Below are 21,848 nucleotides of genomic sequence, written 5' to 3'. Positions count from 1 at the left end.
TGCATGTATCCCCTTGTCTTACATTTTTTCTTCAGGACTATTGTCTAACATAACAACCATACTGATAAGCTCTAGACCTAGTGAAGCATGAATGAAAAATGCTTTATGTGACAGCTAGTAAGTTTGTCTAACTGATTGATTCTACACCACCACAAATTATCTTCCATCTTTCACAGTTCTGTTCAAGAGTCAGTGTGTATGCACCCCAGTGTCTCCTTCCAGACATTTTCCATTCCCATATATCCTCTGCAACACCTCCTATACAAATAACATCACATAATTAACTCACTGGCAGCCCCTATCCTCCAGAACAGTTTTGTTTTCCAACCCACTGTAAGCAGTCCTCTGGACAAGCCCTTTACCTGGCAGGTGTCCTCCAAAGCACCAAAACAGGCATTATTATGAGACCATTATTTTGGGCAAAGATGCGTTGTTCGAAGCACAGCTTTGGTCTACTTGCAAGGTAAATGCTGATGTGATGAGTGGCCGCCTTTTGGTTCTTGAGCTGGGCAGGACCCTCTCCATTCCTGGATGATGTTCCTCAGTAGTGAAAGCAAAGAGAATTCCCGGTTTCCTCCCAGGATCTTGGGAGGCAGTAATTAGGATACAAGTAGGGCACAGCAGTTAAAGCAAAAACATTGCAACGTGTCTTTTCTTCATCATCTTGCCTCTTTCTCTTTCTACCCCGCTAGGTACAACAGGGCTGGAGTGTGCACAGAGACAGACATCCCAATGCTCTGCTGCCATGCTCTCAGTAATGCAGTGTGCACTGTGTCAGGTGAGACTATTAACAAGCGGAGCCATATTTTGTGTGGTGGGACAAATAAAGGACTTTCTGCTTTCCATACCTGAAATACAGTCAGTTTCCTGTAGAAACAGTGTAGTGCTCTGAATTAAGGAACAAGTCTGGGCAACAAGCAACTTATATGCTCATATTTTGTAGGAAAAAAGCATAGTGTCTTTAACCAACTATTCGGAATTTGTTAAATTCTTACATGAATGCAGACGCAAATGCAGAAAACTCCGAAGCCTGGGAATGAGCACAGGCTGAAGCAGTGCCTCAGACTATACTCTTCAGAGTGCTCTGGTACCCGTGTGCATCTTGCAAAGAGAGGCCTTACATATCTCCTCAGTGTGTTAGCACTCAACTCCCCTGCATGCAACACTACAGGAAATACAGTTCCTTACCCGGCATTTTCTCAGAGAAAAAGGTAGGACTTGAACTTCTGTTTGAGATGCTGGTAAACACAGGTATAAATAATTGGGGGGAAAAAACGAAGGAATATTTTCTGTTCATAACTTTTATTATGAACACATAGATTAAATATTAACATAGGAAAACAGAGATGTTACTAGTTAGGCCTTTAAAGGGCTAGGTGTACTTAAACAGCCCCAAAAAGCCCATTTTACACAGTATCCACTGAGTTGGCAGTCTCTCTAGAACCACTCTGTAGTAATCGAAGCCTCCAAAGTGCTGGGATATTCCGTCTTCTCTTTCAAATAGAGCAGCATTCTACATAAGGAAACAGTCTGCACTTCTGTTTACTGCAGTTCAGCCACAATGAATAAAAAGATTGTCATATTCAAGTAAAGATACTCTAAGAACATCAGCTTGGTCCAGTTCTTTTTTTCATTTTACCCATCAGGCCAGGCTCATCCCAAGTGTTTTAACTGGCTGGAAGTTAATGCTGTCAGTCAAGATCCTCTGGGCCTACTGGGAGCTCTGCAAAGAGTGTCAGTAAGAGCTAGAACTCATGTTTGTTCTCCAAGTAACATGCAAAACTTTTCCAGTTAATTTATAAAAACTGGTCAAAAGCAGAATATGTAAGAGCCTGGGAAAATCCTTTTGTTTGCCCATTTTCAAAACACTGAATTTCAAAACCAAAAATCTGTATGGTTGAAGTTTTAAAAGCTTTAATTATCAGCTCATAAAAGAGAAATATCAAAGAGATTCTATTTTTTCTTGACCCTTACTCAAAGTCAAAAAAGTTAAAGATGCTGTGAGCTCTACACTTAAATACAATGTGCTTTCCTGTTACAGCATTTTCTTTGCTCCCCAGTGTTTCTTTGCCTTGCAGCAGCAAGTGCTCTCACTGCCACTCTAGTCCATGTCAAATGCTTGAAAGGGATCCAAGTTATAAAAAGAGAAAATTATTCAGTGTCTATACAAACATATGCATTTGTACAGTCCAGACAGCCAACAGTAAATCTGTAAGCAGTGGATTTAATAGAATATACATATTTTTCAAATCCCATAGTTCAAGTAGAGCAGAGGTCTGTGCTTTTAGACGTTCATATACATGGCATTTTCCCACCTTAAAAATAACTGTGAATAAACCCCTGAAAATATGGGGACTGACAGAAAAAATAATCTTAGGATTTTGTACGAGAAATATAATTTGCAATGCAAATATGGTAATTTTTTCGTGCTACAAACAAGTAGCAAAAATACTCCCACACGTAATTTTTCATCATCATGTAACAAATATTTCTGCAGTAGTAGCCCATCTTTTAAAAAAAGCTGAGTTCCATACTGTGCTGCATTTTAATATCAAAAAGCACTTATGCCAGTAAATATTTGCCTACTCCTTCGTACATGTTAGTCTGGGTTTTAGCAATGTAAGCAAATGCTAGAACATTGTTGATTAGATAGGAAGTGGTTTACGTGTAAGAATTCTATACAAGAAATTTATCTAAAAATACTAGCCCTGATTCTAGGCAGGGTTGTTGCCTCTTTATATTATTCCATTGATTCCAACCAGAATTCACCCAAACAGAGCAAGTCTGGAGGGCCCTACTTGCAAAGATCACAATCAGAGAAACTCCTATCTTTCAATCGCTCTGTTTAGAGAAGGATGGGGGAAAACACAAGCTACAGGCATGTCAGGGTACTGAACAACCCTTCATCAAAGATGGAGACTAGAAAAGCCTTTGGATACTGCCTTATTGCAAAGTTCCCTTTATGCCTTCTACTGCTACAGCTTTCCCACTTGCTCAGGCACACATTTCTCTGACCAAATGGTGTCAGCACAGGTGCAGTCCGAGAGGCTCAGAGGTACCTAGGATCAAGCCACTGACTGGACCAATTCTCAGATGAGGATAGTGCCAGTGACTAGTGAAGAAGATGCTGATTCAAGCTGCTTTTCTCCAAGACTGGATTCCTGTGCTCCTATGGAGCTTGAAAGGGACAAAAATATATTTTTCAGTGTTGATTTGTTAAAATCAAATGAGCCCTTTTCCATTTCCTAAGTTTTCCTCTTAATAATATTTAGCCAACATTCCTCTTGGTGAAACTGAATTTTCCCAGTTACCACGGAGGTTTGATGTAGTGGAGAACTTCCAAAGAACTTGTGTGGACAATATTTTTATTTTTATTTATACTATTTTAAACAGTGTAGGAGTATCTCTGTAGGAAAATCAGTCCTGAGTTTCATCTGCAGTCTTCAAGACGGACCAATGTTGTACCACTTAACAACAACATTTTCAGGGTTAGCAATAGTATCTCTCCACTGCTTTACTGCTTCACTGTTACTGCTATCAGAACTTATCCAGATCTGCAGAAAGAAACAAAAAGAAAAATAAAATTGAGCTTTCCTGATATAACACATAGGCCCAGAATTTACTGGCTCCAAATAAATACCATGGAAGCGTAGAATGAGATACAACATGTAGACTGCGAACAAAGTGTAAGAGCAACAAATACAGATCTGTTACGACTAACATATTTTGGCTTTCAGCTGGGAACACAGGGAGTCTGGGTTTAAATTTAGTCTCTAAAATAGTTTAGAGAACTCACTACATACTAATGTTTCTGTGCTTAATAAGATGTTTTAAGTCAAGCATTCCTTGCTCCACTCAAATGCACGTGCTGGGTTCAAGGGCTCATGAGGGCCAGTGATGGCTCTATGCTTTCAGACTCCAGTTGGCTGCAAGCCATCTGGCATCCTCAGCTAGCTGTCCAGCATTTTCATGTGCATTTAAAACTGCACACCCCAATGGACAAGGCCAAACCTGCATTCCACAGAGGTTACTAACATGCCCATACCACACATAGTCACGCAGTAAGAGTCCGTTTCTTCTCAGTATTCAATTAATGGATACTTAAATGAGGAAATGAGGTACAAGGAGGACATTTTCCTCTGAAGATTATCACCAGCCTCCATTGCCAAAAAGAATTCTGCTTATGTAAGTAGGTATCATTATTTACAGGACTCTATTTCCTCAAGTCTTCCAAGAATGAGTCCTCTTAAGACTTCTCAGAAACCTTCACCATGAAATACATTTAGCCTACACTGCTGAGGCATGGAGTCCTCAAGAAGTGAGAATAATGTCTTCCAGAATACCACAGACATCTCCACAGAGATGCAATATACATTTTGGTCATGATTAAAGACATGCCTGCAAAAGCAGGCTAATCTAAGTATTGTCTGCTTAGAACAGCATCCAATTAAACATCACCCTCTGAAGAACAAAATTAATAGATCCAGCTATATTCATCTTTTTCCAGCTACCCAGCCAATTGCTCAAAGTACATTTTTCCCTGAGCTATATTTTATGTCTTCATGTGTTATGTGGCAATGTCTGCCTGTATGAGCTGAAACAACCTTTCCAAATAACCTCCAAGGAGCAGAAGTAGCTCATTTCCTCCCCCTAAAAATAAGATCCATGATTAAATGTAACTCATCAGATAGAGATGACCTCATATATTGCTAAGTGACTGCAAAATCATACCCGGTTATTTTTGCTCCAAGGTAGCACAACTAAGATGAACAATTCTTTTTTTTTTTTTTTTTTCTATTCCAAATCCAATTCTACCAACAGCAATCACAAAAGGATGAAACGTATATGACATGAGACTCCATAAAATGGAGGAACTTCACATAACTCTTGCTGGCACATCACTTCTATAGCCTGTCAGCATCTCCTATAACTGCATGTCTTCAGCAGGCACAAGAAACATCACCAGAATGGGACAGTACCATTTTCTGCACCTAGGATAGGTACAGACATAGGTCTGACAAGGGACATTACAGTTGGGGTCTCAAAATCAGTTCTACATTATTCATTTAGGCATATATTCTGCTGCTAAATCTAGCTGAGTCAGGGAAAGCACAGAGCATTAAGAAAAGCTATGTCTTGCTATACCAAGAAGAATCATAAAATACTAGGTTGGAAGGGACCTCAAGGATCATCTGGTCCAACCTTTCTAGGCAGAGCATGACATCGACTAGATATCCCAGCACCCTGTCCAGCCAAATCTTAGAAGTATCCAATACTGGGGAATCCACCACTTCCCTGGGGAGATTATTCCAATAGCTGATTATCCTCATTGTGAAAAATGTTCCTCTTGTGTCCAGTCAGAATCTCCCCAGCAGTAACTTGTGCCCGTCACCACTCATCTTTTCCATGGACTCCTTGTAAAAAGGGAGTCTCCATCTTCTTTGCAGCCACCCTTTAAATACTGGAACATAGTGAGAAGGTCTCCCCCGAGCCTTCTTGTCTGTAGGCTGAATGAACCCAGTTCTCTCAGTCTTTCCCCCTACAGCAAGCTTCCCAGTCCTTTGATCATCCTTGTGGCCCTTTCTCTGGACCCTCTCCAGCCTGTCCACATCTTTTTTGTATAGCGGAGATCAGAACTGAGCACAGTATTCCAGGTGTGACCTGACAAGCGCTGACTAGAGTGGGAGAGAAAGAAGGGACAAGATGAGTGTAAATTAGAACAACCAGGGGAAGAGGACAGAGAATAAAGAAACCAGACTACCAAGCTGTATGGTGGTTAAGTAAATATGCTTTCAAAGAGACAGTACTGAAGCTCCAGCTGTTTAAAAGAGGGGTGAGGGGAGAGAGCACTCAACTGAAAAATAGTTTTGTGTTTGGTCACCTATGTTATCACTTGATCATACACATTTGGAATATGGTGCTGATTTCAGCAGTATTCTACCCAGGAAGGAAATCTGATTGTAGCTGTTGATAATTCCTTTTACACACACCTGTTTGTAAGTTTGGTATGGTAAGCCAACACACTCCCTTTCCGTACAGTACATTGTAGGTTGTGGAACTCTTTAGAAAGCCTAGAGGCAAGGAGGAGATTGTGTGTCTATCTGTGGGAAGGAATCTTCCACGTAGTAGTACTCCACACAAAAATGACTCAAGGATTTCTTCTTAAAAGAAAAATCAAGTGTCAACTCCCATTCTGATGTTAGCGCATGTTTAAGAGCCCAGTACTATTCTTTCTTGGGTTACATCCAGGAGAGTTTATTAGCATTTACTATTTTGTTATATGCCACCTTATTTAAAGTATTCTAGAACTCATACCAAGAAACCTGTGGAACTGGATTTTAATTAAAGGATATCATGCCAGTTAGCAGAAACCAACCTGTCCTAGGAAGTGTTTTCTTCTCACTGAGCTTCTGCTGTAGAGCTTGATGAGAAAACCAATTCCATGTTCAGCTTGGCTAACTGGAAAAATCATCATTTCTCCCCACTTCACTTGGCCATTACTGGACTTCAGAAGACGAGTCTTCTTCTTATAGATCATCCCTTCTGTAGTAAACATTCCAACTTTCACAAAGAAATCTAGCACAAAAGGGAGGGGAAAAAGGCATAGCACACAAAGCGTTACTCACAAACACACCCAAAAAGGAACTGACAAGATCTACATGTATGGTTCAGATTGCAACGAATTCCCAAAAGTCTGGCCAAAAGGACTGTACAATAGCTTTCCTGACTAGTCACAGAGTATGTTCAATAATATTGAATTGATTAACACAGTGTGCAAACAGCAAGTGCAGGATAATGCTTTTATATGTCAGGATTAATACTGGGATACAAACCTTCCAAAATACATAAACACATAGCTTCAAACCAAACAAAAAGTAATCAAGTAAGACATCTGTGGAAACAAGCCTTGGCAATGGAAATCTACTGCACAGTATGTTAGTCTGAGGTTTGTAAGGAATGTTATGAATTGCCAACCCATTTGAGCAGCAATTTACCTGTTTCTAGACAGGAGGCATGAGACAGCTGATGTAACTTACTTGAAGACAGTGGTGTAGATGAAACTGGAAGGTTTTGTGCTCCAAGAATCTGTAACTGTATCCTCCTGTTTACTGCTTGAAAACAAGTTCCTATTTGAAGTTCTGCGCAGCACACCTACAAGCAGAAGAATGTTGCTATGACATCTGGATTAAGTTGCTTATAAACTCAGGAAACACAGGAATTCTGTCATATACTGGGCTCCCACATTTATATCTGGGATTTCCTGGGCAGAAATAAAAGTATGTATTGTATACACAACCTGCAGATGCACAGTAAGTGCATCTTGCACTTGTCACAGCTGCAGTACACGTGCTCTGCTGATGGACTGCTTACGTGCAGCACACATATGGCCCTAATGGGCTGCAGCCAGAGACACTGGATAAATGGTCACCTGGGAAAGATCCCTCAATGGTAAGTGCAGACATACAGGGAAAACCTGACATGCAGTTGTAGCTCTACTAAACCCGGTGTGGAAGTGAGAGACCCGCTGTGCTCCACTAGTACAAAAAACCTTTGGAGTTCTTTTCCCAAACTTCTGAATTTTACAATAAGGAGATACAAGCAATGCTTTCTATAGGTACAAGGCCCCAACACTTAATGTTACGAACATAACAGGGAGACTGCATGCTGTGATGTTTCCCATGTTATGGAATTACTTGTTTTACATGCCTAGGTACATACACACCCCCCACGCTCTGACTGTACTGAGATCTCCAGCCTTGAATTTTTGTATTTTATAATTTATAGTATTCTTGCTAGCTGCAAAGGTGCATTGAGGCATCCTCATTACTCTCCTGTCAGATGCTAATGTACTCTGAGCACTTAAGAACAGCGGGAGAAGGCCAGTGGGGACACAGGTTTCCTGACAGCCTCCATTTAAAAGGATATTGCTAGTCCTAGTTCCCTTCAAGTTTTAATGCACTTCAGTGAAGCAAAATGTACCAAGTAAGAGAGCAACAGGTCAGTAACAGTGAAGTCGGGCTCCAGTTCATCTAAGAGACTCAAATTCTCTTTGCAGCTCAGCCGTAAACCTTCTATGTAACCCTGAGAGGAAGCCACTTACTCAACTGAGCTTTGGCTCTCTATTGGCAAGTAGGGTACTTGCTGCCTGCCAGGGTAGTACAGGAATGAATTCCAGCCGTGTCTGGAGGGCTCTCAGAAATAATGGTGAGAAAAGCCAACACAGAGAGAGAAACCATGAGGTGATACAGGAATTTACACTGGGATGAAGGAGTTTCTAAAACAGCTTCCTCTGTCACTTAAGCTTATGTATTTTGAAGCAATACGGTTATTCTTGTTGGAACTAAAAAATGTCAAGTGTAACTTATGTTAGAAATCAAGAGTATCATTCATATTACTCAGACACACTTAGATAAAATTTGCTTTTGAATTGCTAATTCAAGTTTAATTTGTTGCAAATACAAATGTCTAGACACAATCTGTTGAAGAAACAAACAAACGAAGGGTAGGGGGAAAGGCAATCCCAGTGTGAAAACCACCTGCTTCTTATTATGCTAATGGAAATGAACTGTCTGAATTATTACTTCACAGCATGGAATCTGAACATTAAATATATAGCTATCTCTGCAGTTTCAAGCCACTGAAGATCTTGGCACTTTTCTTCCATAACAAAAGCAGATTCCATTTGTTTTGAGCTCTTGCTGTAGTCCTAAGGATCTTCTGATGCTTTTTTGGTCAGAAAAGGCAATTACCTGGTGTACATTGCTGAACATTTCCCCAGCATACTGCTCCCTCAAGCTGCAGACCATGGTGTGGAAGAGCTTGCTCTAGTCTTTTCCCAGAAACAGCTGCAGTTTATGACCAGAACAGCTACAGTCTGCATTTTTTCCCCATCAGAATGCCTCTTCCCAAGAACAGGGCGGGGGAGAGGAAGGATGAGGGGAAGAAAAAAACTAAAAAAGGATAAAAAGAAAATAAGAAAAAAGAGACACCACCCCCCTGATTGCATTAACATTAAATTACTACTAAATTACTTTACTTTCATTTCCAGCAACTCTTTCTAGTTGATACAACAACATACTTTTGCAGTATTGGCACTTACAGGTGCCTTGGAAGGAGGAGATATATCCAGCCAATGACTTGACTCCTCCGAGCTGAGCTCCCGCAGTGCCAAGGAGCATTCTCCAATTGTTTTTTTCCTGGGAGTCTGTGTCTGGATTTTAAATACCAATCGGACAGCCTGCAGGCTTTGCAGTTTAATAGCAAATACAAAAGTTTCCATAAATTCCATGTCCTAGAAAGAAAAACAGAGGGGTAACGTCATCACTGTAAGAGTTGCACTGAGATAGAAACCTAAAAACTAAGGCTTCCTGGTCCTATAGCCACTGCTCCCAGCTACCGTTTTAGGTTGCCATGGAAAAGTGTGCTTTTGCAGTGGAAAGTCCCCACAGACTCACCATCTCATTGTCACGCCCTGGCAGGGACAAAGCTCTCGATTATTTTTCACTACGATAATGAGTTGAGGCCATCTCTTCTGGAGCTTTACAACAGCATATACACATTGTCACAGCTAAATCCTCTGTGGCCTTTTGCTTCTGTCTCTCCTGCTAATTTTATTTTCTTTTGCCTCTGACTCACATTATGGGAGTTTTATGCTGCTTTACCTTCTACCCCCTTAATATTCAGTTAATGACAGAGCAGGAGTCTTGTCCCATGCAACCAATTCTTACTACCTTCTGTAGAAAGGAAGTATGAACTTTGTCTCCTGCCCTAATGAGAGGCAGTACATCTACCTTCCCTGGGGTGAATGTGCACCTACAGGTATGCCCAATCTTCCTCCAGTCCCCCACCACTGAGTTGCCAAGGCCAGCAGCTCATGATTCAGTCCCCTGTGAGCATATCTGTCCTGCAGACTTGCGAGAGAAGGAGGGCAACAGTGGAATGCAACAGAGGATATATAGGGGGAGGAAGTGGAATGAGGCTTTTAATAGGATTTTGAGAAAGGGGGCTGGAAGAGATGGGGAGAAGTAACCCAAACTTAGGCAACTACCACAGCAAATATGGCATAGGAGTGGATGTTTGGACCATTAAAAAAAAAACCAACAAAACAAAAACAAAAACCAAACAACCAAACACATTTACATTTCACTTTTACTTCTTTGGGGAAAAGATTTCATGGTGTTTTCCCCGCCTCTACTTACAGTACACCCTTCCTTGGCAGAAGATTTGAAATGCACTGGTTTGGGCAGTGTGAGAATTCCCTTGACATAGATATGAGGATGTTGCCCACAGCTAGAAGGCCAGCTTAGGTCTTTGCACTGCAACATTGAAAAAGACAGTAAGTTTAGACAACATAAGATTCTGGCCTTCAGACAACTGAGTCTTCTCCACTGTTCTAGAACTATGCTTAATTCCTGTAATACTGACTAAAAATCAGAGCCAATGTAATGATTGCATCACTTCAGATCTTTTAATAATTAATTTTTACAACCAGAGGGTAAAAAATTTTTCAGTAGATTTTAATGATTTCACTATGTGGCAATTTGACAACAGATAAATCATGAAATCCCTTATGTAGTGTTTATCACTTGATGTAGTTATGAGGATTTCTGACTACTCGAACTTCCATTGCCCAAAAATTATTCACAGTTCCTGGAAATTTATAAAACAGCCAGCAAAACAATATCACATTAGCTAACAAAAAAGCCACAAGAAGCTACATGCCCTCAAAGTGTTGTTATGGTTCTGCCCTGAAGGAAGTGTTAAAGTCTGTTAAATGCTGCCTCCAAAATAGCTCCAGTTTGCTGCCTCCCAATTTCCATAGCAGGACCAGCCTATGACCAGCTCATCTTTCTTACCTATGCTGAACACTTCCTCACTCCACAATCAGAATATATGTATAGTAACATATAGAGTTAGATTCAACTTTTTATACTTTTTACTATTGATTGCAGCAGAACAGAGGTTGCAGAGCTGGGGTGAGGGTGGGTGAAGGAGAGGAAGATACTTTGAATGAAGCCCAGTATTACATTTGACTGAACTTTGTTTATACTAATACTTAAAAGTAATCTTCTTTTTCTCCTAAAAGTATTCCTTAACGTAACAGGGAGCCAAATTTAATGAGATTAACACTTAATAAAATAGACATTTGAGTAAATAACAATCAAGTTATTTATATTTGCTTACATGTAAAACTGTGATCCAGATCTGTTCTACAGAAGAAATATAACACAACTTCACATTCAGTCTTCCAAAGTCTCGTTCATCACCTGATAATGTAATAGTATCTATGGAAGAAAGCCAATTAGTGTTTTTGAAAGTAATGCAGTATTTTAAAAGTTCATTCCAAGAATAAGGGAACATGTTAGTAGGTGGACTGCCTATCTTTGAAAACTTCTCTCAAAATAAGTTTGAAATACCTTAACACCTACATTTTAAGGACAAAATATCCATGAAGTCCTGTAGCCTGACCTTCTGCACAGCTAAAAGCCTTCACGTTTACCTCAGTTATCAATATTGAATTTTATAACTTGTGTTGTACTTGAACAACTTTTACAAAGGAAAAAAAGCATATTCCTGAGAAATATTTATAATCTATCACTTCCCTGGGATTAATCACTTCCACTGTTAAGTTTATAAATTTGCCTGCTTTTTATCTTTCCCAGATTTCAATTCCAGTTTGGTAAACATTTCACTACTGTGATTTTCTCCAAGTCAGAAGAACCATTTAACATCCAGTGTTTCTCTGGCATAACTGAAACTGGGTCATTGCCCCTCCAGTCTTCTTTTTGAGGAGAATGGGTGAAATTCTGACTTCCAGCAGGGTCACTTCCATGGGGACTTGATTAATTTTTGAAGATTTATTTTCCAGTATCTCCACTTCTTCAGCATTTTTTCCTAAATAAGCATACTAGGTTTGCTTGCAATATTCCTTCCTAATTCTCAGTGTAATATGGGTATTGGATTCCAGGCACTTCCCACAGAAAAACACTGATACCTAAAAAAGGACTAGAACTGTGACCAAGGTGCTGCATTCTATCCTAACAGAATATCTGCAATTTTGTACTTCACTGAGGTAGTAAATCCAGGGGTCATTTGCTAATTATAGTCATCTAAAAAAAACCCTAACCAAAAAAAGAAGCCCCAAACCAAAAATAAACCCAAAACAAACACCCCCTCCCCCTCCCATCAACAGTAGAGACAACTTAATGTTTCAAGTGCAAAGGGAAATATTTCATTACAATGTAAACAAACAAAACATTACCCAGACTCCTGTTACTGCCTTGTGAATCCTTCCTGGAAGAGGTACTGCTAGGTACACTGGATAATGAATCGTATCTCTGGAGGCAAAAATAAAGTCACTTCATTCAGGGCAACAGATGTAAAAAGCTGGAGAGATTCTACCATCAGACAAGACATGATGAAAAGCAAACAACACCCAATTTCAAATAATTGTCTCATTCCCTACTAACCTCTTTATCCAGCAGCATGGAATTTACTACTTTAACACAATGACAGGACACATATGGCGAGCTCAGAACCGTGACCTCTTGTCTGTCTTGGCCTGCCTAACAGACTACTCGGGTTTCTTAACAGCCCCACTGGGCCAAAACAGCAGTAGTCAGAGGAGACATCAGGAAAGAGCCTCTTGAAGTTGGTCAAGACACTGAACTTTTCCCCCTAGCCTTTCCAGTGCATAGTTCAATGGCTCTCAGTTATTACTTTGAAAACACAATGCAACAGGAACAGATACACCAAGTAAGGTGAGTTTTCAGTATAACCTAAGTTACAAGGGGAACTCACCTTCATGAAGCGATGAGGTGGGCTTCTGAGATCGAACATTGAACGACTTACATCAAATGATCCAGGTAAAGCACTGGATCTCAAATCACTAACTAAAAAGACAAAGAGAACAATACAAATCATGTAAGCAATGTTGCTAGAAAAAAAAAAAAAAGAAGCTTTTTTAAATTTAAGTAGACCTATGGTAGGATTGAAAACTAGCTAAACAACATCTAAGGAAGGATGTTAGCACTTTTCCCTGCTTCCCCTTTTCAAGAGAGAACAAGCCATTAAAATATCTTTATCAATTCCATCTTTGAAATAGTTTGAACTTACTTGATCACATTGGTAGCGCTGGTGGAATGGGAAGCCTGCCTCAAGTTATTTCCTCAAGAGAAATGGGTTTTTTTGTAGATATGTTAGCAAAACAGAAAGCCTTGTCTTTAAATCTAGTCAGCCAGAACTGGGGCTTAACCTGGTCTCCTTTTTAATATTTTTCCATAGTTAACATCCCAGTGGCAAAAACATGTTGCCTGCTAAACTTGTCCTCATCTACCTGGCTTTACGGATCATAGTGTCAAAGTACCATAATCTGCACCCTTACTCAATCTCAGACAAAGCAAGTCTTAACTCTAAGATGACATGTACTTGTTATAGCAAAAAAGCAAGATCTTTATTTTATAGAAGGATAGTTTCCTCAGCAGTTGGAGGTGGTTAAATAGAGCCTCTCAGTTTTCTTTTGACCTCAAAGCAATATGGAGCTAAAACACACTGTGCATAATATGTGGCACTAGCAGAAAATGAGAGCTGAACTAGTGCCACTGTTTCAGGAATCTTTGCTGACTCCAATAACATTCAAGAGGTTTTTCAAGCCTCCCAGCTTCGAAACTGACCCATACTGAAAGCGGTATGGTTTAACTTCTGGGACTATCTGATGTAATGAATGGCTTTTTCTTGCAATGCTGTTACAATATTTCAGAATTGTTACAGTATTTCAGAAGACTTCTATTACAATTCACTGATCTCAGCTTAACAGAATTACATCGCTTGTTACTGAAAATTTGTTTCCCTTTTTTATTGCTATCAAAAGAAAAAAACAATTATGCTTCTTGTAAGATGTGACAATAAAGAATAAATTTTTCTTTTCCCAAGGAAGAAAAAGAGAGCAAAAGATAAAGATAGTTTTGAGAACCCATAGGAGGAAATGGAAGGTAACATAATAATTTAGATAAAATTTAATGAAGGCCTGTATGGCTGGCACAAGCTCCAAATTCTCTCGTGTGCATGACATAAAAGGTCTGAGTTGTTCATGAAGTCTGGTGTAGAAGTACCATTATAATATCACACAAAGCCTAGAAATCTTATTTGATATAATAGGAGCAAGTAGTAGAGTCCAGCTCATTAGTTGATTTGAAATTGATTATGGTTATGGAAATTCATTCCATATTCAGTACTCATGACTTCCCAGCTTACTGAGAAACATCCACTCGAGCCTACAGGTTACAAATCACCAAAATGCTTTAAAGACAGTACGATCTGCTGCATCTAGTAAAGCTGGTTAACGTTTTCAAAGAACATGGAGGGAGGGCTTGACATGAAAGGTCAAGAATTTCACTTCATACCTTCCAAGTAAACACATTCTGTAGTTCTAATCCCACCCACATGAACAGTATCATAGCACTTGCTGCAACAAAACAGGCTTAGAGTTTTGCTTAAATAGTCTATAGATGCACATGAAGAGAATCATGTAGGTTCTGAAAGAGCTGTCAAAAAAACTCTGGAGGAAGAAGACTTTTTTAGAACTGTACTCTAGACACACTTAAGTGACCTTTCTTATACTTAAGCTTACTAAGACAAAACTAGTGAAGCGTTTACTTAGCTTGAAGAAAACATAAAAGAGACGATGAACTGAAGGGAAAATTCAAGACAGTTTATAAAACCCATTTGGCTCCCACCACAGGTGCTTACAAAGCCTAGCAAAACCATATGTGTTAACGGCGGCTGAAATGCTATGTGTGTTTTGTTCTCTTAAAAAGAAAATAAATGGAGTAGTCTTCTCACGTAGTCTCTATGGTGATTCAGAATTATTTTTAAAACAAGCCACAGACTGAGATATTTCCCCCAGCTGTAGAAGCAGCATGCTATACCATTCTAACTAAAACATCTTTTAAAATACACATTGTTGCCAGCTTCTGATTCAATAGAGGTGTGTGCATTTCTTTGACTGTATGAGTTTTCTGAATGTGTTTGCCTTAGCAATCACCTACAGCAAGCAACACTTAGTCATTTACTTTAAACAGTATTCATTATAGGATACATATACCAATGAACAGCACAGAAGTAAACTTTTACCTAGGTAGCTAAACACTTTCTAGCTAAACTTTTACTATCTCACAGCCCTCCCCCATTCTTAAACACATGCAATGAGAAGTGAGGACATTTCTGCACCTTCAAAAGCCAGAAAAACTGGCATATAGCATCACTTCCCATTTTGCACCTGTTCTTGTCATCTGCTCCTGAATGGTTTTTTGGTGCTTGTTCCTCTCTCCATATATATATACACTCCTCATGCATTCCTCCACTCAACATACTGCCTGACTTCCTTTTTCCATCTCCCTCACTCTATTACTGGTAACTGGAATCTGCAGTACTGCATCCTGTTTGGGATCAGAGGCAGCTACACTAGCTTGCCTTGCCAATTTTTTACCTTCGTGTGATGCATGCAAGCTTTGTTAAGACCTCAAAAGACAGAAAGTAACAGTGCAGCTGGAAATCAAAGCAGAACTGGCTCCACAGACTGATTCACCAACCAAAAAGCATCTGTAGCATACAGACTAGTTTGAGAACTGCTATAACAAACGTCTTCTGTAGACTAATGGCTTTTTTCTCTCACCTATAAACACTGGGAAAGAGAGGACGACGGAAAAATCAGGGTGCAGTCCTTCTCACCTGATCCATATAATTTCCTATTATCTGATTTTGCTTGGAAGCGCCTAATCAGATCTGGCGAAACCCGCTGCTCCAAATAGAACGGGTTATACACGTCATAGTGGGGCCACTGGTACACGCCGTGCAGTTCTGCTTTCCGGTCACCAAATGAGGCTCTGGCAGATTCTGTGGAGCACAAGTAAACATCAAGTGCAAGAGTTCCAGACATAACACATGCTGCCTGGCTTCAAAAGGCAGGCAGATTGCCTTCAGGGCAAAGGACAAAATATTTCAATATTATCTACTTCAGGAAAAGGAAAAAAAGAAGTAAAAGTAAAGAAAACACATACACATTATGTCAGATTTCCACAGTGTGCCTGCAAACACTGGAATTAAATTGGCCATAAAAAGCTATGCATACCCTGTCTTGGAGTTCCACAATAAATGCTGAACTAGTTAAAACATAGAAGGCTCCAAAAACAGACAGCAAGATAGAAATCAACAGCAAAAATAGGGCCATGTGTACAGAAAACTTCTGACTTATTTGGCCATCTACCCCCAGTACATTTCCACTCAGCTAATGGACCCCCAAACCTTCAGGAGGGTCTCGTATGGAAAGATAATGCAACTTGTGAATACAGTCTCCCTGTCATCCAATTTCCATAGGAAGTCTGTCAGTGGTAAGATCACTAGTCCAAAATGACTTGAATTGTTGGCTGAGGCACAAGTAGACAGATCTGAGACTGCTTGAATCCCAGCCCTTTACTCAGCCCATTACAGCACAGCTGCCCTGTTTTTCTTTCTTTTATTTATAATCATTTCAGAAAAAACGTACATGTCTCGGTCAGCAGAACAGTAAAGAACACTGTTATAGTGCTTCATTTTGTCTGTCTGGAGCAAAAATAAGCCATATATACAGTAGAGAACAGGGGTGGGGTGACCTGGACTCTGCAAAGCTCTGACATTTGCTTCCTTCACTTCAGCTCCCTGGACTTCAACCCATCTGTTAAAAAGTTCTTTACCTCATTATAAAGTGCCTTCAATTCTGCAAGCACGTTGCACCGTAAGAGGCAGACTATTATTGCTGTAAAATCCTTTCCTCCAGGTGTTAGTAAAGTAAGTAACAAAGAATAACTAAAACAGTGAGATGGAACAAGAGAGATGATAAAGCATTAATTCAAGTATAATGGGCTTGGGTATGACGTGAATCAGGATGAACGCTATAAGTGAGGCCACAAAGAACTGTTACACAGCAGATGACGGAAAAGCCAGTGTTCCAGACCAGGAGCACACTTCTTCCTGCTAGCTTACTTCTGTGACAGCATGAGACACGCTGCAGTGAGCACGGAAGAGAAAGGCTGCCAGAACTTAATTGCTTTCAGAAGGGATTCCAAGACCTGACACTGAGCATGTTCAGTTTCACTAAAGGAAAATGGTCAGACATGCACAGAAAATGGAGCGGAACTGAGAGAAGAACTTGGACTTCTACAGGTATTTAACAGTGGCCTAAGAGGCAAATACTCCAGATACATTTTTTTGACTATGCTTTGGCTAATGTGAAGAAGGAATGACAGCACACTTCAGTGTATTTAGTAAATCTCCCTAAAAAGTAAGCTTTGCATTTTTAAACAGAACTTTAATGAGGTTTAAAAAGCTGTACTTTAAAAAATAAGTATTTATATGTGGAAAGAGGAATGGAAGTTGCCTACTTGACATAAGAGCCACTTTTCAAATATTTGTTCAAGAATTTAAAATATTTGCTTAAGAGAGACAATCGTGAACAGTCATGTCATCATGCCAGAAGATCTACCAGGTTTGTAGCCTAAGGGCCACTCTGTTCACCAGGTCCTTCAGAAATGATGATAAAGCAGAATTCCCAGTCCTGACAAACTTCTCTGTACACTATCTTGAGGATAAGGTTGGACAAAGCAAGGCAGAGCCTGAACCCAGACCCAGTTAAAAAGGGGATCACCGTGACCATGTCCTGCATGTCTGTACCTTGTCCAAGTATGGACTTAAAAGAACCACCTACTGAAATAGCAGGCACGTGGGGAGGCTAACAGAGGTCAGGCTCAGAGGTGAGGAGGGCCTCACATGTTCTATCTCCAGCTATTAAGTTGCCTGTCCATGTCTGGTGAGGCAGACCTCACAAAAAAACCCACTAACCAGATCAGGCACAGAATGGCCAATCTATACCAAAAAGCTCTGTTAAGCTGATTAGCCTGGTTCTGGTGCCAGTGTTACCAGGAGGGATGAGTGAGGAAGCAGCTTGGCAATAGGCATGCAGGAGGAGAAAAGAAGCAACAGCAAGGACCTAGGGGGAACAGAGAAGTGTGGCAGTAAAACCACACAAACACAAAGCAGTTAGTACTGCATTGGGTATTATGCAATATGTGGTTGACTTTTTTCCAGTTACTAAAAAAAAGGTTTCCACCTTCAGAAAAGATACAATCACATGGGACTAAAAGCTTATCACATCCTTGAAGCAAAGTAGCTCTGGAGAAAACAACCATTCAGGTATGCCCCTATGCCAGAATTTTTCCTTACCTAATTCTGTGCATCTTCTGGCAGGATCAAGAGCCTAGTAATAGCATATGAGCTGAAACTCATGTTACTGGGCCAGGCCCCTATTCTTTTAAAATGCCACTGTGCCTAAATTGCACATACATTTTGGCAGTCTGAGCATAGGACTAAGTGGCACAGGTTAAAGCATAAGATTGTCGTGAAGCAAAGAATCACAGTAGGATGTGCAACCTTATACCACTGAGATCCATGACCCTTGGCCTCCCAAAGACCAGGAAATAGTAGGGGCAAAAAATTCCACCATGTAGTAGCATATGCTGTCTATTGGCAAAAATTTGAAAAGAAAGATGTGTTAGTATGTTAAAGTGTATCAGTTCATTAAACATGAAAGCCAGACCACCCTCCTTCTATACTTGAGTCATCTGGATACTAGGAATGTGTTAGGTCTTTCCTTGCCTCCAATAAATTCTCTACTAAAGCTTCTGTTTCCTTTTGAGTATGAGCACTGCTGTGCAATCCTCCCTTTCAGTTTTATTCATGCAACATCACAGAGATTCACAGTGTGAAGACATCCTTCCCAAAACCTCTCTGGGTGCCCAGAGAGAAAAGACAGAAGAGCAGGCTTCTATAAAAGTTCTGCAAACATGTTTTCAGTAGGAATAATTGACAACTTCTAAGGAGTAGCATAAGCTAAACAACTATTTCAGCAATGCTGTTTATATTTTACCTTGAATCCCTCCTTGTGAGATACTAGGAAGGTTCTTTGGTTGTACATAGGCCAATTTGAACGGAGGAACCACAAATGGTACGTCCTGACCATCCAGGGGCAGTTTAGAAAGCAGATAATCCTCTGAACAGCCAACTTGACGCTTCACTGACACAGAAGACAATGGAGGCTTCTCTACAATAGCTGGCTTGCTTGCGGCTGCTGCTTCAGATTCCTTCACCATGGAAACGGCTAAAAATAAAATGCAAGAAAAACAGTCCACATGTGCATTAAGTTTTGAACAATACTATGAACAGATCTCTTTCATTTCATAGGATCTGTTGCTTGATACATTACTGCTAGTGTTCAGTTTTACCAGCATTCAGGACTAGCACCTGGAAAAGATATTCATCCTCATGACACCTGTACTGATCCAAATTCTTTGTTGCCCAAGCTTCTATATTTATAGCTACCTTGCTCTTCAGTGATTTTTACAAAAGATACACTTGTATCATAGGAGAGTTCTTCAAACATCTGAGACACCAAAGCAAATCCACAGAGAGTTTAGAAAAGAAAAAAAAGCAGTCACTCGTAGAGTTCAAAAGATAGAAGACTTTTACAACCTTGGATAAAAAGCTAGCTTTTTTTGGACAACATTCTAGGCTGCAAGGAGCAGACCTAAAATGAGTGCTATTTTTCAGTTCCAGTTCCAATTCATAACACTAACAAGCATGTGTTCAATCTCCAAATGAGGTATGGAAAGAATTTTGGATATTGTAAAAGAATTCAAGCTTATCAGTTGTAACAGTCATTTTACTAATGGGAAATCTCATAATTAATGAAGCCAGAACAGCAAAACCCTTAGTTCATGTCATTATGTCAGAACTCACGATAATTTTTTTCTTTTTCCATGCAGAAACACCATTTACAGCAGTCTTTTATACATTCCGTTGCCATTGTTTTCAGTGTTGCAATTTAGAGGAGATCACAATCAAAGATCCAGTGTAGCTATCAAACCTGAAAAACACAATAAACCAAACCATAGCAGATGGGAATAATTGAAATCAAAATGCAATATTATCAGTTATTTAATACATGACTTCTTACTGGACACAGTCCCAGGGTCAATGAGAAAGTTATTTCAGTCATAAAACGATCAGAGCGATCAGATTTACTCAGATCTTACTGAGACTTTTTTTTTTTTATAAAAGCACAGAAAAGAGATCATTTTAACATACAGCATCCAAGTACTTCCAGTGACCCACTCAGACAGGTCCCTGTCTTTTGGGAACACGAAAATTCTCCTCATATTTCTGTGTATCACGGGGCTGTGGAGCTTACTCAGCTTTACAGCTGTTTTGATGTGGTCCTGTCAAGTCATTTGCAAGATGTGTTTTTTATTCCATTTCCCTTGTTCATGCTTCTTCTATCCTCTTTCACTCATGTACTATTTGCACATGCATCCATACGCGTTTACATTTTTCACTCAACATACTCCGTTCTTCACATTTAAAAACACTTGTTATGAGTGATGCCAAAATTGCCTTCTTTGAGGAACTACTGCTTTCTCATAATTGTATACACATGAATCTGAAGACCTGGTTTATTATACTATTGTCTGCTATGCATACAGAAATAGAGAGCACTGACTTCCAGCACAATAAGAGGCATGTAATCTACTAAAGAATAAGAACAAATCTATAACAGCTGGTTAACATTAAAAGAACTTTAAGACAATGCTAACTGGCCTCATTTAAATGTCTTTATTCATATCCTTATGTTCTCTTTTCAGAGGGACTCAGACAGCTGCATTGCCTCCTGTCCAAAACTTTAGCTGTCTAAGTCTAGTTCTTTTACATGTACCTAAAGTACACAAGGTTCTTTGTAGAACATACCCAAGATATGATTCCAACTCCATGGAGGTCAGAAGACATCAAGCAGCACACGAGTATTAGCTGAAGGGATGAAGAAGACAAGAAGAGAAAGGGGGAAAGCATAGAGAGAAGATGACAATTATACACAAATGGACACATTTACTCAGTTATCTCAATCGCAAGAAGTTGCTGAAAGCTTCTGTGCTCCAGCACAGGAGCCATTCCCACCTGCAGCTTGAACAGTGCCAGCATTTTCTTTGTATGTGTATTCAAAGACAGCTAGGGAACTATGCAAATACCGCGGAAATAACACTAATATCCCCCAAACTTTTCTTTCATTAAACGCCCCTCAAAATTCTGATGGATGCCAAGCTACAGACACTTCATCTAACTTAGAAAACATGCTTTCTTGTGTTAACATTATTTATTTCCATGGGTAGGGAGCAACTGAAAGTTATCAACAGATGTATCAATTTGCAAATACTAACCAAACACAGCGTATCCTTACTGACCTGCTCTTTTGTGCTCTATAGTACCTCAGCACTGCTAGTTATGTTTTACCCTGCAGGTTTTGCAAAGTTACTGAGAGCACGTGGTTTCATGAGGAAGTCTTGAATTAACTTGGTATCTTTAAAATACTAGTGTGAAATATAATGAAGGTTTATTATTACAACTACATAACTGTTCCAGAATTATTCTTAATCATGAGCTATCACAAAGTACTGATTAGAAGGAAATTAAAATGTATTCCCATTAGACCTAAACCTAAGTAAACCATTCTTCTACTGCAACAAGGACCTAAGGGAATATTTGGTTTAATACAATTTCTCTGAATAATTTTTGCTGATTTTACCACTAAGTGATATTAAATATTTCCTCTAGTTTTATACTGCTTTTTGTGCTCAATAGACCAAAATGAACAAAATCCAAGTGAATGTAAAAACCTCAGAAGTAGCCTGAATACGAATAGTACACATTAGTCTGGAAAATGGGAATACTACTGAAGAGATTACAGCGTAGTCTCTATCCAGACACCA

At 39.7% G+C, this 21,848-nt stretch overlaps 1 protein-coding gene across 4 annotated transcripts in view; it reads right to left on the bottom strand.

Moving 5' to 3' along the window:
* Window positions 1-1,285: 1,285 nt before the first annotated feature.
* TC2N (tandem C2 domains, nuclear) overlaps window positions 1,286-21,848 on the bottom strand; it is a 34,135-nt gene continuing 13,572 nt past the window's right edge. For 2 of the 4 annotated variants that reach the window (XM_030481805.1, XM_030481806.1), the window contains exons 2-12: window positions 19,828-19,954; window positions 18,959-19,189; window positions 15,730-15,894; window positions 12,802-12,893; window positions 12,263-12,338; window positions 11,185-11,285; window positions 10,200-10,316; window positions 9,101-9,292; window positions 7,038-7,152; window positions 6,377-6,576; window positions 3,352-3,554 (exon numbers count right to left, since the gene is read on the bottom strand). In XM_030481805.1, coding sequence (XP_030337665.1) covers window positions 3,444-3,554; window positions 6,377-6,576; window positions 7,038-7,152; window positions 9,101-9,292; window positions 10,200-10,316; window positions 11,185-11,285; window positions 12,263-12,338; window positions 12,802-12,893; window positions 15,730-15,894; window positions 18,959-19,189; window positions 19,828-19,894 — 1,467 coding nt within the window. In that variant the 5' untranslated portion in view covers window positions 19,895-19,954 and the 3' untranslated portion in view covers window positions 3,352-3,443. Of the gene's footprint in view, window positions 3,555-6,376; window positions 6,577-7,037; window positions 7,153-9,100; window positions 9,293-10,199; window positions 10,317-11,184; window positions 11,286-12,262; window positions 12,339-12,801; window positions 12,894-15,729; window positions 15,895-18,958; window positions 19,190-19,827; window positions 19,955-20,832; window positions 20,893-21,848 lie in introns of those variants that run through there. The other 2 variants (XM_030481803.1, XM_030481804.1) reach the window with 2 other exon arrangements.

Source organism: Strigops habroptila, chromosome 4 (assembly GCF_004027225.2).
Source record: "Strigops habroptila isolate Jane chromosome 4, bStrHab1.2.pri, whole genome shotgun sequence".
Lineage (NCBI taxonomy): Eukaryota > Metazoa > Chordata > Aves > Psittaciformes > Psittacidae > Strigops > Strigops habroptila.
Note: the sequence above shows the minus strand (reverse complement) of the source record. Positions and strands in the feature narration are given on the sequence as shown.